This window comes from Triticum aestivum, chromosome 7D (assembly GCF_018294505.1).
Source record: "Triticum aestivum cultivar Chinese Spring chromosome 7D, IWGSC CS RefSeq v2.1, whole genome shotgun sequence".
NCBI lineage: Eukaryota > Viridiplantae > Streptophyta > Magnoliopsida > Poales > Poaceae > Triticum > Triticum aestivum.
The window spans coordinates 418294246-418311908 of NC_057814.1; the positions used below are offsets into that span (position 1 = coordinate 418294246).

Sequence of the window (17663 nt, forward strand, 5' to 3'; positions counted from 1 at the left end):
ACTAGTAATAGATATATGAGTCAACCACGTGGAGTAGCATGCATGCTAATTACAGATTAAACGAAGTGGACCGTAGGCCCATGTGTGGCAGCCGTCAACACGGTGCTACTTGGAGTTTTCAATTCAAGATGGGCCTCCGCACGTGTCACGTTGTCCAGGCATTCCACGGGAAATCAAAGACGGCGACAACGACGGTTAATAAATAGCTAATCTAGGTTAGGGTTTAGACTGGGTTTATTTAGAAAAGTTTAGCTATATTGCTATTTTTATTTGTCTTCGCTCATAGCGGCTAGTGCGATCGTCAAGACATCCTATCAGAACCCCATCTTGTGAGATTAACCCATCTAGCATATTCACAATTTTGAGATTGCTTGGTATTTTCTTGCATGTTCTTCGATTTGCTTGCAGGAAAAATCCTTCGTGGATAGGTTGATCGCGCCGTTGGCTCTGGCTCGGTCGATAACGCCGTGGAGTTGGTTCAGCGATTGCCGTGGATATCAGTCGTGTACGGTTCTTTCTGTACGGTTGGTAGCCAGATCGTGAGCGTCAAGTCCCACTCAAAAATCGTAGTTATCCTCTCTCATCGAAAGATCGGGTCCCCAGTTCGCATAAGTGGTATCAGTTTTCAGGTTCATCGGTGAGAGATTTACAGTTTTCTTAGATTAGATTTTTTTCAGTCCTACAACCCACAAAAAAGCCAAAAAAAAAGATTAGTTCATCCATTACACCTATCTTTTTAGCCTTTAGCAATTTTTGCATCTAGTACTTGCGTAGTTGAGTTTTTGGTTGCATCCATCCTAGAATTAGTGCTGGTTTAGATTAGTTTGAGAAAAAAATCTACTAGATCGAACTTGTTTTTGTCCGTATAAGAAAATCCGCCGCAAATTCGTCCGTGCTCTCGTCGTTGTGCGCCGCTTTTCACGGATAGAAAATCTGAGTCAGTTGCACATATCTTCTCGTCACGCAGTACCAAACACAGAAAAAAAAACTAGCAGTAGATTTCCAGCGGTCAGAGTCCACCCAATTCATGTGCCTGCCGCCTGTCCGCCTCACGCGTCTGCCTCGCGCGAGTCACCAGACATCTCATCATCTGTGTCTGCCTTCACGCGCCACACTTTCCATCAGGCTAATCTCAACAGCAAATCACTTCTAACTAGCTTCCGTAGCACCTTGTGTCCATTAGCTTTGCATTTTTTTTTTCTTATTTTTTCTCCTGTGACTTGACTTGTGTCCGTGACTTCCGCTAGCAACCGGCCTAAAAAAAGAGAAGAAAAAGAGAAGAAAAACAAAAAGAAAAAAAAGAAATACAAAGAAAAAAAGAGAAAGATTTTGCAAAGTTGAGGCCGGTTCCAATCCTTTGGACAATCTCTGTTACTGTTTGGAACTTTTACTCTATTCCTATAAATAATAGTTGTGGGACATTTTCTATTCTCTCTACACTGTGTTTATACCTCACTTATATCTAGCTATTTAGAGCTATTATATTTTTATCGGTTTCCACTCACTTGTTTCAGTATCTGAGCTTAGATTGTGTTCTCTCTTACTAGTCGACTACCATCACTAGTTAGGAGTTTGAGCAATTATTCAACTTGCATTGCTTTTTGCTAAATTGTGCCACTGATACTGTGATTTTGAGAAGCCTTTGCCAAGCTACACTTTTTCCTACCAATAAGTACAGGTCCCGGTTCCGTTGAGTCCTGGTTATCGCTCCAACCAATCTTCATCGGTCGTTTGAAGCCAACACCAGCGCGCCGATCACCACCTGTTGCATTGGTAAGATCAAGTAAGAATTTGATACTAAGCTTGAGTGTGAGCGGGTTTTTTTTCACCACATCCTACTAGTTGATAGGGTTTCTACACTGTGTTTTTTCTCTTCCGCTAACAATGACACAGGATCAACCCACACTTGAGGGTCTCACCGCGGATGTGAAAGTCACCAGCGAGCGTCTTGCCCAACTTGAGGGTGCTCAGATTGCGACCGAAGAAAGGCTCAAGGCCATGGAGGATGCACAGGGTGTTGCAAACACACAGCTAAAGGACATCTTGTCACGTCTTGACGAGTTGCGGACTGCACCCCCCATCAACAACAATGTTGATCCTCGCAACTCCACGGGTGGCGGCGCTATTTCGCGAGCTCGGCGTGTGCCCATGGGTCATCCACAACACCCAGCTACTGCCACTGATGCCGCCATCATAAACCAGCACCAACAAATTCCTCCCCGCGTCGAGCAACATGGGGACAACTACGAGGATTATTCTGGTGACACCGAAGACGACCAAATGGTCAACCACCACAATGACCGTGCTCATCGACAACTACGTTTCAACCGTCACGGTATGGCACGAGGTCAACCCAGGTATGATGTTAGAGATTATGAACACTCTAGTGCCAAAATCAAATTTACTATACCTGCTTTCAATGGTAAATAGAACTTTCTGTTGAACAAAAATTTGCATGTCATGATATTCCTGAGAACCAAAGAGTTAGGGCAGCCACTAGTGAATTTACAAAGTTTGCTTTCATGTGGTGGAGTGAATATTGTCGTATTAATGCAAATAATATACCTGCTACTTGGGATGCTTTAAAACGAGTTATGCGACAACGTTATGTTCCTTCATATTATGCTCGTGACAAACTGAATGAATTGCAACGTTTAAAACAAGGTAGTAGTTCTGTAGAGGATTATTATCAAGAATTACAAACGGGCTTAGTGCGATGTGGATTAGTCGAAACCGACGATGCTATGATGGCTAGATTTTTAGGTGGTTTTGAATCGTGATATTCAGGATATCTTGGACTATAAGGAGTACAATTCTATTACTCGCTTGTTTCATTTTGCTTGTAAAGCTGAAAGGGAAGTACAGGGACGACACAACAAGGGACGAGGTAACTTTTCTGCAGGTCGCCGCTCATCATGGACACCCTCTCCTACTGTTCCATCCACTACTGAGTCTACACCACCTATCTTGAACAATGGTGCACATCCATCAAGTTTAAAATCAGCTCCACAATCATCCGAGGCTTCAAAAGCAATGTCTATAGCATCCACCACTTCATCTAGACGCACAAGGGACATGAAGTGTCATATATGCAAAGGTGGCGGGCACTTAATGAAGGACTGCCCAAATAAACAAACATTCATTGTGCGGGAAGATGGTGAGTACTCCTCTGCTAGTGATTTGGATGAAGATACACGCGCTATGCTTGCCACTAATAATGCAGATGGCATTAAGGAGCATGACACAGAGGAGATACATATTAATGCTGAGATGGCCGATCAGTACCCAAGTCTTGTAACCTTGCGAGTACTTAGTGCCCGGGTGGGGCATACTGAGATGCCTCAACGCCATAATCTTTTTCAAACTGAGTTTGTTGTCAAAGGGCATTCCGTTCGTGTGATCATTGATGGTGGAAGCTGCAATAATTTGGCGAGTATATACATGGTCGAGAAACTTTGCCTCACCACTACGAGACACCCCCATCCATATTACATCCAATGGTTCAACGACTGTGGTAAGTTGAAGATAACACGTCGTGTGCGAGTACAATTTACACTTGGTTCATATCGTGATTACGTTGACTGTGATGTTGTACCTATGCAAGCTTGTTCTTTATTGTTAGGTCGACCTTGGCAATATAATAATAGTGTTACTCATCATGGTAGAACAAATTCATATACTCTTGTGTTTGAAGGAAAAACCATCAACTTGCTTCCTATGACCCCTGATGAAATAGTAAATGATGGGAAGGCTAAATCAACGGATCGTACTATGCACACTATACTTGCTATCAATTCTGAAATTTTTCCGCTTAGTGTTCCAACTTCTAATCTGGACATACCGCATGTTGAGATAGTTCATTTGCGTTCCCAAACTTCATATATAGAATTTTTGAGGGATAAAATTTATCATGATATTTATAATGTTATGCCCCGACATGAGAAAGAGTTTAAAATTGTAGCACATCCTCATGAGCTAACGCCTTTGGAACAATCTATATATGTTGCATCTATTTTTGGTTTGCTCTATGATGTGTTCCGACACAGTTGCGTCTGGACCTATGACTAGAGCACATATGAGACAAATAAATGGCCAGGTACTTTTGTTCTTTAGTAAATATAATTCAGTTAACAAGAATACGATATTGTCTTCATGCTGTAATTTTCTTATACTCAGGAACAAAGGATTTGAAGAATGTACCAGCAAGAATTATGCACAGACAAAAGACGTAGCAGCTAGTAGAAGCAGCAGTACAAACAAATATTTGCTTCACCATGAGTCAACCACGTGGAGTAGCATGCATGCTAATTACAGATTAAAAGAAGTGGACCGTAGGCCCATGTGTGGCAGCCGTACAACACGGTGCTACTTGGAGTTTTCAATTCAAGATGGGCCTCCGCACGTGTCACGTTGTCCAGGCTTTCCACGGGACATCAAAGGCGGCGACAACGACGGTTAATAAATAGCTAATGGGTTTAGACTGAATTTTTTTTAGAGAAGTTTAGCTATATTGCTATTTTTATTTGACTTCGCTCCTAGCGGCTAGTGCGACCGTCAAGACATCCTATCAGAACCCCATCTTGTGAAATTAATTCCATCTAGCATATTCATAATTTTGAGATTGCTTGGCTATTATTTTCTTGCATGTTCTTCGATTTGCTTGTAGGAAAAATCCTTCGTGGATAGGTCGATCGCGCCGTTGGCTCGGTCGATAACGCCGTGGAGTTGGTTCAGCGATTGCCGTGGATATCAGTCGTGTACGGTTCTCCTTGTACGGTTGGTAGCCGGATCATGAGGGTCAAGTCCCACCCAAAAACGTAGTTATCCTCTCTCATCGAAAGATCAGGTCCCCAGTTCAGTACACTCCTCCTGAATTTTGCAAAACACAAAGTCATTCCATACCAGTTCCATTAATATGATAATCGGGATTATCACTTGACTTTGTTTGCAAATTATCTTCCACCTCTTTTTAACTTTTGGGGACGAAGATACTTTCAGAGCCATACACATTCTAGTGTTTCTCTTTATAACCTGTCTACATCTGCATAATACAAACAAAACATTATCTTCGTAGATAATAGTGGGTGGTTCCTACCAACCAATCCCACTTGAACTTTCAACAAAGTTCATCATTCCGTGAAGTCACATACATTCATGTGATGCTTCATACAAATTAATGATTTCAGAATGACTAGTGGATGCATCCACTAAAATATGTCTTCTTGACTTCTCAGAGAAGGTCAGACCTTAATTCGAGGAGACAAAAATCAGTCTGTGATCTAGGATTATGGGAATTTAATATATAACCAGCATCACAATATCCAACCATGGTCATATCTTGATTTTTTTCTCATAGAACAAACCAAGATCTATGGTGTCCAGAAGATATCTAAAAATATTCTTCACGCCGACCCAACGCCTTTTAATCAGTGATGCATTGTATCTAGCTAATAAATTTACTGCTAATGAAATACCAGGCCTGGTGCAGTTTGCTAGATACACGTGTGCTCTCATTGCACCGCGATATGGAGACTCAAGTCCAAATATCTCTTCATCACTGCCATTAGGCCTTAATGGGTCCTTATCTCTAGTAATCCAGAGATCTCAAAACCATAGTTCTTTAATGGATATGACTTATCCATGTTGAACTCTCAACAATCTTTTGGATACATGTAGACTGGTGAATAAGTATTCCTGAAGGAATACGCTCAAGTTCCAAACTCAAGCAAAGTTTGGTCTCAACCAAATCTTACATCTTACACTCCGTCTTAAGATGATATGATTGTATCATGTATCTCTTGTGTAGTTCCAATGATATTCAGATCATCAACATACACATAAATTGTACAAATCCTTCTTTGGATTTCTTGATGAGTATACATGAGCAACTATCATTGTTTGAGTAATCATTCTAACAAAGGAACTCACTCAGTCGGTTATACCACATCATTGCCAACTACTTCAAGTCATAATGACTTCTGAAATTTGATGCAACACATGTTGCGATTAAACTCGGAATCTTCGTTCCCTCAGGAACTATCATAGAGATATCCGAATCAAGTGACTCATACAACTATGCAGTCACAACATCCATCAATTGGATATACAAATTCATTATTCACTGCCAGTGATATCAATATCGGAACCTTATTCCACTCATAATAGGATAACATATTTCATCATAAACGATGACGGGTCTCTGCGTGAACCCATGTGCTACAATGCTCGCTTCATGTCTCACCACCTCATTGTTTTCGTTCCTCACATGAACAAAAACCCATTTGCTCCCCTAGGGAACAAATTCAGAGGAGTGGGTATTACTGATCAGGTCAATACCCCCCTCTTCTTGAGAGCGAGCGCATCCTTAATTGCTACCTTCATTTGGATCAACCAGAGTATTTTAGACACTCAGCCATGCATGGACTTAGGTTCTAGATCCAATCCAAGGTCTTTTGCAATTCATGAGGATAAATAAATGTCGACATAATGTAGTCTTTATTATATGATTCTCCCGAATCCATATCCATAGTGGAGATTTCATCATTACCTTTTGACTCTTTGTGATTTCCCACAACAGTTGAGTCAAGGTCTTTCGATGTCCCACCACAAAAATTTGTGTGCACACTCGTGCTGGGTCCTGGATGTGTCCAACATCCTTTAGGTGTCGTTCAACCCTTGGTTGAATATCAAGATGATGTTGACCTGCATTTACTGTTTGAGGATTCCTCATTCCCCTTGAACGCTTCCATGAAGCCTTGTCCTCTTGTGTCCAGATTCCTCCCCCTCATCGGGGGCCGAGTGGACCTATGGCTCACATCCACTCTCTCTGACACATTCACTATGGGAACATTTTACTTTGTGACACCTATATACTTAGTAAATGCAACTGGCAGATTATTTGCGATACTTTGCAGATTTATAATCTTCTGAACCTCTAGTTCAGATTCATTCATACGTGGACCAAAGGACTAGATGTCTATTAACATCTCGTTCAATTTCCCGGCATTCAATGTGGTTCTTATCTCCCCCTAATGCCGAAAAAATGTCCTTATCAAAATACAACCAGTGTACCGGGCCATAAACAAGTCCCCTTCTAAGGACTTCAGGTACTTTATGATTGACGGAGAATTGTACCTCACACAGATCCCCATTTCTCTATCAGGGCCCATATATGTACGCTGCGGTGGTGAAATCGGTATGTATCCAACACAACTGAATTATCGTAGATGGGAAGTACTTACTCATTTCCACGTAGTAACTGCAACGGGGAGACCATATAATATGCAGTTTGTCGAATTTTGTATATGTGTACATAAAACTGCAATGTCCCCAACTAGATATTGGGAGATTACAATTCTGTAGGAGCAATCTTGCTATCAACTTATCCTCTTGACAAGTGATTCCGCAAGACCAATCTGGGTATGTACACAAAGTACCAATATGCTCCACAGTTATGCCTCAGTCTAGGCAGTAATCATCAAATGCTCACGAACTAAATTTCGTAGCATTATCCATTATGATGGATTTTATCCCGTGCTCATGATGATTTGCTCTCAAATTAATGATTTGAGCAATAAGCTTTGTAAAAGCATGGTTCCTTATGGAAATAAGACACACATTGGACCATCTCACCGATGCATCTAAAAGCACTATGAAATATGTAAATATTCCATATAACGGTTGAATTGGATCACATATATATCTCCTATCCAAGGAAATCTAGTGGCTCATCCTCTTCCATGAGATAAGATGGCCTTGCGATCAGTTTCCCTGTTTGCACACATCGTGCATACATAATTCAATGAATTTAGAAAATTCACACCGTTAGATCGTGTCCAATTGAACCATCAATAATTTTCTCATCCTGCCAATACCAGGATGACCAAGGCAATCATGCCATATCTTGAACTTCTCGAGATTCTAGAAAATTATCTTATACGCCAATGCGTATCCAATTTAATGTATGTATAATACAATCCACAATATATAGAAACATTTACTCTAGGATTTCATTCAAATCCTCTTTGTTGAGTCATGAGAAGGCTTCCAACCTCACTCATTATATGAGTTTCAACATAGAAACCATTGCGGATATCCTTATAACTCAACAAGGTACGAGTAGAATCTTGATGCATGGATACATCCACGATTATCATATAGTACCCATAGGGAGTGTAATTATGGCTTGACCAGAACCAACAATTACCCCATCACGACCAACAATTGTCATTATGTTTCCACTACTCTTATCAAGAGCCTGGAAATACTTAATCTCCTTTAGTATCATGTTAGTAGACCCAGTTTCTACTAACACATTTTCTTCTCAATTGGATTATTTCAATAGGTTTCTATAGAGAAAGAAACCAATTTGAACATTTGACTGAACTCATATAGAAATAGTACATACATTATAAACTATATATGTGAAAGGACATACCACAAGCATCATGTCTAATGACATAGTTATCATATTATGTTGATGGACATAATTTGGTTTACACTATGTAATATGTCTGCGGACATAATTCCAATGTCTGACAAATCCAAGAGACTAAATCTGGTCTCCATATATGTCACTAGAAGTGAAGTCCACGAACATGTCATCGATATTTAGTAGTGGACCTTCCTTTCGCCAAGAATACTACTGGTTGCCAACGTTCTAAGGAACGTTTAGGAAACTTTCAACCATCGGGAAATCATCCCTATGTTCAGTGAAGTAAGCTTCACATTGGTTCCCATGAGACTTTTGCCCACTTTTGCCCTTGGCAATTGATTGCATACACAGATCCACCAAATGCTTGGAAATATCACCTGTCCTTGCGTTATACAACCACTCGTATAGCAACCACCAGAGTTGCTAGCATTGTCATTTTTTAAACAACTTTTGCTCTTTTCAGCTCCATTATTACTCTGCTTCTCATCAATGTATCCACTTCCTTTCACAAATAACGAAATTGTTAAGTCAAAATCCTCATACGAGGATTGGAAGTGGAGATCATTTCTGCAATGAGATCGGCATCTAAAACTACACTATTGCAGAATCACAACTTTTAGTTGTTTTGATGCATATCAGAGTTGTATGTTGCCACTGACTCGAAGTCATGGAATCAGACGAGCGTCCATTCCCTATGCACTATAGGTATCATCACCACTCTCTATTGATCCCAACAGATCAGCGTGTAGGTGATGTGAGATGAAGTGCAATGCAACATACTACGCTATATCATCTATGGCAGCCCCTGAGCGGTTATGGTGGAACTGGGATTCAGGCAAACTCATTCTCGATATGTCCAACATATCTTGCATGAAATATTCATACCCATTAATTTACTCTCTAGTAAATTAATCATCAACATGTAGCAACCATCAAATTGCTTGATCAAATATGTTGATACACTAGTCTGCTTTACGATACAGTAATATACATGAAATTACTGTAAATACACATACATGCGAAAAACTGCATAGCCAAATGCTAAAACAGAAAAGGAAAACAAAAAAAATGGTCCAGGGCCGAATCTGCACAACCCAAACCAGTTGGCATAACCCACATGTTTTTTCGTTCTCACTTCAATTTTTTTTTTTGGACAGAGATGGGCCTTTGGCCGGCCCACAGACGCGCACCGCCCCAGATATCGGATAAGGGAGAGGCGACGGGGCTGCTTCCGTCCCCATTGACCAACCGCCCCTAATCCTGGTCCAAACAGCGGCCTCGGCCGCCTCCCGGCCATCCGCCGTCGTCGCTGGAGGGGCTGGTGCGTCGCCGCCCTCTGTGTAGAGAGCGCCGACAAGAGGCATCTCCTCCCCTCTATAATCTTGGGCGTCGCCTCACGACCGCTGCTGATGCCGAAGGTACCATCGGCCATGTTCATGTCGTGGATGGCTGTTGTCGACGCCGAAGGTGCCATACTGCCATGGGTCCTCTCGCTCATGTTCATGAAAAAACGAATTCAGTCATGAGTAATTCCTTGTTTAATCACAAGGGAAAAGAAAAACATCAAATTAGTGTTATCGTGGCCGCTTTCTCCCTTGCCGATGTATGCATGTCTTCTCTTTCTGTTACTTGTCGTCATGTGCAGGGCCGCGTGAGTCGCCGCCGGTCCTCAAGAAAGGGGCGAAGTCCACGCCGTTGCATCGCCATGACGCCGCGCGTACGACGCAGACGCGGTCGCCGCCGTGACTGATGTTGCCATCCGCACCGGGGCTTGATGCTTCACTCCGCCGCACCGGATAGCGCTGCTTGAGCGTAGCGCCGGCACAGCCGGGGATCGCGCGAGGCATCGCTGTTCTCTCTGGCCTAATCGCTCTCCGTTAGGCAAAGTGCTGATAACGTGTTAATAGACAGATTGCAAAATAAATCCAATCAGTCAGAATTTCATTGATGATCAATCCTTATATACAACGGGAGGGATCCTTATATACAACGGGAGGGGGCGCGAGCGAAGGGACGCGTCCACTTGATATGGAGCGAGGAAACCGTCGTGATGCTTGCCGGATTGGCAACGCACGTTCAGTTATACAAGGAAGGATTATCTCATTAATTACAATATTAATTAAATCCTAACACTTCCCCTAATCCTCTCCTGTCCTTCTGACTGATCGTCCTTAAAATAATCTCCTTCAAAAACCCTGTAGGAAAAAATAAGAAGATTTGCCTAATATGTTATGAAAAACTTCTTTCGTAAACCCAGTGGGAAAATAAGGAGAAAATGACATATCGCAATGCTTGTATTACTATTGCCTCATTAAAAACCTTTCATGAGAAACCATCCAGGAAAACCTACCTGGAGAAGCTGTGCGTGAGCCTGTCCAGCGCGTTGTTCGCGTTCCTCATGCTGGACACCCACAAGTACAGGTCTGCTCACAACAAGATATCGTCGCCGCTCTTCCCCGTGCTGGTAAGCAATGCGGCATCCTTGCGCTCATCTATCCGTCCTCGACGTGTTCTTTTTTGGGTAAAGAAAAAACATAGCTGATGGGCATCGTATAATGTGTATACGCTTTTGTTCGTCAGCTGTGCTGGGCGCTTGGGTACGTGGTGGCTCAGCTCTTCTTCGGGGTGGTGGAGACGTCGGTGGAGACGATAATCCTGTCCTTCTGCCAGGACACTGAGGAGCACGACGGGGAGGTGCAGTACGCTCCCCCTCTGCTCATGGAGACGCTGGGCGACACGAGCCAGCTGCAGACGCTCACGCAGGGGCCGTGATTGATCAAACCTTTTGGGCATTGATCTACCTTAGTAGTGTAGTGTTACCAAAGGCAGCTGGTTGGGTGAATGGCTTTGACCATAATAATACGCGCTATACTGTTAATTAACTTTGTTGTTAGGTGGAAATGGAATGCAGGCATGCCTGGCAACGGACCGTGGAAAAGACCTCTACTAGTAGTAGTGTGGATGGAATTTCCTTTGTGATGGGTGTTAATAGACAGATTGCAAAATGAATCCAATCAGTTAGAATTTCATTGATGATCAATCTTTATATACAACGAGAGGGGGCGCGAGCGAAGGAACGCGTCCACTCGATAGGGAGCGAGGAAACCGTCGTGACGCTTGCCGGATTGGCAACGCACGTTCAGTTATATAAGGGAGGATTATCTCATTAATTACAATATTAATTAAATCCTAACACTCCTCCTAATCCTCTCTTGTCCTTGTGACTGATCATCCTTGAAATAATCTCCTTCAAAAACCCTGTAGGAAAAATATAAGAAGATATGCCTAATATGCCATGAAAAACTCCTTCCAAAAACCCAGTGGGAAAATAAGGAGAAAACGACATATCGCAATGCTTGTATTACTATTGCCTCATTAAAAACCTTTCATGAGAAACCATCCAGGAAAACCTATCTGGGGAAGCTGTGCGTGAGCCTGTCCAGCGCGCTGTTCGCGTTCCTCATGCTGGACACCCACAAGTACAGGTCTGCTCACAACAAGATATCGTCCCCGCTCTTCCCCGTGCTGGTAAGCAATGCGGCATCCTTGCGCTCATCTAACCGTCCTCGACGTGTTCTTTTTTGGGTAAAGAAAAAACATAGCTGATCGGCATCGTATAATGTGTATACTTTTTTGTTCGTCAGCTGTGCTGGGCGCTTGGGTACGTGGTGGCTTAGCTCTTCTTCGGGGTGGTGGAGACGTCGGTGGCGACGATAATCTTGTCCTTCTGCCAGGACGTTGAGGAGCACGGCGGGGAGGCGCGGTACGCTCCCTCTCTGCTCATGGAGACGCTTGGCGACATGAGCCAGCTGCAGAGGCTCACGCAGGGGCCGTGATTGATCAAACCTTTTGGGCATTGATCTACCTTAGTAGTGTAGTGTTACCAGAGGCAGCTGGTTGGGTGAATGGCTTTGACCACAATAATACGCGCTATACTGTTAATTAACTTTGTTGTTAGGTGAAAATGGAATGCAGACATGCCTGGCTACGGACCGTGGAAAAGACCTCTACTAGTAGTAGTGTGGATGGAATTTTCTTTGTGATGGGCGTTAATAGACAGATTGCAAAATGAATCAAATCAGTCAGAATTTCATTGATGATCAATCCTTATATACAACGGGAGGGGGCGCGAGCGAAGGGACGCGTCCACTCGATAGGGAGCGAGGAAACCACGCTTGCCGGATTGGCAACGCACGTTCAGTTATACAAGGTTGGATTATCTTATTAATTACAATATTAATTAAATCCTAACACTCCCCCTAATCCTCTCTTGTTCTTCTGACTGATCATCCTTGAAATAATCTCCTCCAAAAATCCTGTAGGAAAAATATAAGAAGATATGCCTAATATGCCATGAAAAACTCCTTCCAAAAACCCAGTGGGAAAATAAGGAGAAAACGACATATCGCAATGCTTGTATTACTATTGCCTCATTAAAAACCTTTCATGAGAAACCATCCAGGAAAACCTACCTGGGAAAGCTGTGCGTGAGCCTATCCAGCGCGCTGTTCGCGTTCCTCATGCTGGACACCCACAAGTACAGGTCTGCTCACAACAAGATATCGTCCCCGCTCTTCCCCGTGCTGGTAAGCAATGCGGCATCCTTGCGCTCATCTAACCGTCCTCGACGTGTTCTTTTTTGGGTAAAGAAAAAACATAGCTGATCGGCATCGTATAATGTGTATACGTTTTTTGTTCGTGAGCTGTGCTGGGCGCTTGGGTACGTGGTGGCTCAGCTCTTCTTCGGCGTGGTGGAGACGTCGGTGGAGACGATAATCCTGTCCTTCTGCCAGGATGCTGAGGAGCACGACGGGGAGGCGCAGTACGCTCCCCCTCTGCTCATGGAGATGCTGGGCGACACGAGCCAGCTGCAGAGGCTCACGCAAGGGTCGTGATTGATCAAACCTTTTGGGCATTGATCTACCTTAGTAGTGTAGTGTTACCAGAGGCAGCTGGTTGGGTGAATGGCTTTGACCATAATAATACGCGCTATACTGTTAATTAACTTTGTTGTTAGGTGGAAATGGAATGCAGGCATGCCTGGCTACAGACCGTGGAAAAGACCTCTACTAGTAGTAGTGTGGATGGAGTTTCCTTTGTGATGGGTGTTAATAGACAGATTGCAAAATGAATCCAATCAGTCAGAATTTCATTGATGATCAATCCTTATATACAACGAGAGGGGGCGCGAGTGAAGGGACGCGTCCACTCGATAGGGAGCGAGGAAACCGTCGTGACGCTTGCCGGATTGGCAACGCACATTCAGTTATACAAGGGAGGATTATCTCATTAATTACAATATTAATTAAATCCTAACGCTCCCCCTAATCCTCTCTTGTCGTTCTGACTGATCATCCTTGAAATAATCTCCTCCAAAAATCCTGTAGGAAAAAAATGAGAAGATATGCCTAATATGTCATGAAAAACTCCTTCCGAAAACCCAGTGGAAAAATAAGGAGAAAACGACATATCACAATGCTTGTATTACTATTGCCTCATTAAAAACCTTTCATGAGAAACCATCCAGGAAAACCTACCTGGGCCATCCTGGAAAACCTACCTGGGGAAGCTGTGCATGAGCCTGTCCAGCGCGCTGTTCGCGTTTCTCATGTTGGACACCCACAAGTACAGGTCTGCTCAATATCGTCCCCGCTCTTCCCCGTGCTGGTAAGCAATGCGGCATCCTTGCGCTCATCTATCCGTCCTCAACGTGTTCTTTTTTTGGGTAAAGAAAAAGCATAGCTGATCGGCATCGTATAATGTGTATACGTTTTTGTTCGTCAGCTGTGCTGGGCGCTTGGGTACATGGTGGCTCAGCTCTTCTTCGGCGTGGTGGAGACGTCGGTGGAGACGATAATCTCGTCCTTCTGCCAGGACGCTGAGGAGCACGACTGGGAGGCGCAGTACGCTCCCCCTCTGCTCATGGAGACGCTGGGCGACACGAGCCAGCTGCAGAGGCTCACGCAGGGGCCGTGATTGATCAAACCTTTTGGGCATTGATCTACCTTAGTAGTGTAGTGTTACAAGAGGCAGCTGGTTAGGTGAATGGCTTTGACCATAATAATACGCGTTATACTGTTAATTAACTTTGTTGTTAGGTGGAAATGGAATGCAGGCATGCCTGGCTACGGACCGTGGAAAAGACCTTTACTAGTAGTAGTGTGGATGGAATTTCCTTTGTGATGGGTGTTAATAGACAGATTGCAAAATGAATCCAATCAGTTAGAATTTCATTGATGATCAATCCTTATATACAACGGGAGGAGGCGCGAGCGAAGGGACGCGTCCACTCGATAGGGAGCGAGGAAACCGTCGTGACGCTTGCCGGATTGGCAACGCACGTTCAGTTATACAAGGGAGGATTATCTTATTAATTACAATATTAGTTAAATCCTAACCATGGGGATGGCAATCGGGTACCGGATAGATGGTGGATGTTGCTCCATGGCTATATCCCGCAAAAAAGAGAGGGGAACGGTTCAACCTATATCAATGCTAGGTATAGGTAGCTGTATAATGGAAGTCTAGCAATGATGAAAGGCGATCATCATGGTGATGTGAGCACTGGTGTAAAGCAATGGAATGGGTCCTCGCAAAACAAAAAGGAATGGGGATGGAAACCAAATAGGTGGTACAAGTACTAAGAAAACGTATTACTCCTGCTCGTGTCGTGTGTCTGCTATGTGAATAATTCCAAGAAAACGTTCCGGTGGTCAACAAAGACTTGCAATAAAATATTGTGAGATTACCCGAAGCAATAATTTAACTCTTTCAAACCCAAGGGGTCTAGTGGGTTTAGATGGATGAGGGAGATTGGAGTGGAGACGAGAATGAACTCACAGCCACCACCATCAACTCCAATTTATTTATGATGTAAAAAAAAACTCCAATTTATTTATTTAATTGATGTAAAAAAAACTCTAATGATTCATCTGAAATCTACTCTACTGCAAATTATCTACATGTGTGCGCAGGTCAACTGATTATATGTCGGCCATCTGAAATGGAAATTGACTGCTTGTCAACGTCGCCCGCTACCATTTAATCTAGTGCACTAGTGCTATCAAACAAAGCAAAGTATGCCATAGCAGGCTGCTGAATGCTGCCTCCGTTCATACACAACGCCTCCTAAAAGGTCTCCCAGTCCTAGCTAGGCATCATTTCCTGTCACTATCCGTCTCGGCCGGTGGTGGAAGAGAGCTTCATATATTATTATATTACATTCGACTTTTCCTGATGCGGCAATTCAACCAGCTTCTTCTTCTTCTCCATGTCTGATCAATCACCATCGCTGGCTTCATCTCCATACAGGAGTTAGTCTAATCCTGAGCTAGGAAGGAAGGAACTCTCTCTGGTGCTCTGTATTATCTGTGTCGCCATGCCTTGTTGCTCTTGCTGCTTCCGTGTCTCCAACAAGAAAGAGAAACACGCCTCCGATCTCTACTCCCGTTCCATGAGCAGTAAGCAACAGCTTTTCATTCCTCACCTTACTTGCCATTCATCGAATTGGCTAACCTTTGGCTTCAGGACTGTCATCTGAGAAGAAGATCAAGCTCTTCTCCTACGCGGAGCTGCGGTCGGCGACCAACAACTTCCACCGGAGCACCAGCATCGGGCGAGGCGGCTTCGGCGCCGTCTACAAGGGCGCGCTGCGGGACGGCGGCGGCGACGTGGCGGTCAAGGTGCTGTCCGCGCACTCCCGGCAGGGCACCAGGGAGTTCCTCACCGAGATCGACGTCATCGCCAACGTGGAGCACCCCAACCTGGTGGCCCTGCTGGGCTGCTGCGTGGAGGGCCGCCACCGCATCCTCGTCTACGAGCTCCTCCACAACGGCAGCCTCCACGGCGCCCTCCTCGCCTCCGCCGGCGACCCCGCCAGGCTCACCTGGGCGATCAGGCGCGGCGTCTGCGTCGGCGTCGCCAGGGGCCTGGCGTTCCTGCACGAGGAGATGGCGTCCGGCCCCATCGTGCACAGGGACATCAAGGCCAGCAACGTCCTCCTCGACGCCGGCTACGGCGCCAAGATCGGCGACTTCGGCCTCGCCAAGCTCTTCCCGGACGCCGCCACGCACGTCAGCACCCGCGTCGCGGGGACCGCGGGGTACCTCGCGCCGGAGTACGCGCTGCACGGCCATCTCACCAAGAAGGCCGACGTCTACAGCTTCGGGGTGTTGCTGCTGGAGACCGTCACCGGCAAGAGCAGCTCCAGGAGCCTCCATTTATCCGACGAGGGGGACAAGGTGCTGGTGGAGAGGGTGTGGGAGCTCTACGAGGCCGCCAACCTCAGGGACATGATCGACCCGGCGATGGAAGACGGGTGCAATGAGGAGGAGGCTGTGAGGTACATGAAGGTGGCGCTGATGTGCACGCAGGCGACGCCGCTGCGGCGGCCGTCGATGTTGCGGGTGCTGGAGATGCTGGAGAAGGATGTCCGGTTGAGGGAGAAAGAGATCACGCCGCCGGGCTACGTCCTCCGGGACAACAAGGACAGCCACTCCACATCCATGGTCGTTGCTTCGCACACCTTGACGGAGTTAGCGCCAAGGTAAAAAAAGGTTCGACCGTTCTGAGCAACTACCTAGCTAGTAGTAAGGGTGTGTTTGCTTTGTGTCACCGGGTGGAATGGAACGGGTCCGACCCGCTCCTGACTCTCGTTCTTGTGTTTAGTTGTCACATGGAACCGGAACCCATCCATTCCCAGAAAGCGAATATTCTCTTTATATCCGGAATTCGCTCGTACCGCCGAATTGGTGGAACCACATGGAACCGTGCCCCTCTCTGTCTCGTTCCTCGGCGCTTCTCCTCTCCGCCGCTTCTCTTCCTCGTCTCTCCCTCTCGCTGATCTCCGCCGGTTCTCCCCTTCATCTCCCCCTCTCTCTGATCTGCGCCACTGACAAGCAGAGACACCAACCACACACTGAATCACTGAGAGGGTCTAGCGGTCCTTGCCATGAATGATACCATCATTGTTTTTTCTTCAATAAGAGCCAAAAATGCATTTGGCCTTTGCATCGATATATGCATGCAACCATTTTTAGTGTTGTTCCATAACTTTGTAAGGCAGTCCTTTGATTGAGTAATCCTATCAAGGAGCAACCTGCAGAAGCGTTGCCTTTTCACTAGAAAAAGGGGAATTACTTCTATAAAGAATGTTGGAATACCCGCCTCCCTAGGCTCTCCGCGGGCGAAAAATGAACGATCCCGGTAAAAGTAATTCTCCGGCGGCGGG

The 17663-nt window shown here is 45.0% G+C and overlaps 1 protein-coding gene across 1 annotated transcript; it reads left to right on the top strand.

The window, feature by feature from the left end:
* Positions 1-15557: 15557 nt before the first annotated feature.
* Positions 15558-17625, top strand: LOC123167233 (cold-responsive protein kinase 1). Its single transcript, XM_044585067.1, has 2 exons — positions 15558-15894; positions 15962-17625. The coding sequence occupies exons 1-2, from the start codon at positions 15813-15815 to the stop codon at positions 16981-16983; spliced, it is 1104 nt and encodes a 367-aa protein (XP_044441002.1). The 5' UTR covers positions 15558-15812; the 3' UTR covers positions 16984-17625.
* Positions 17626-17663: the final 38 nt, after the last annotated feature.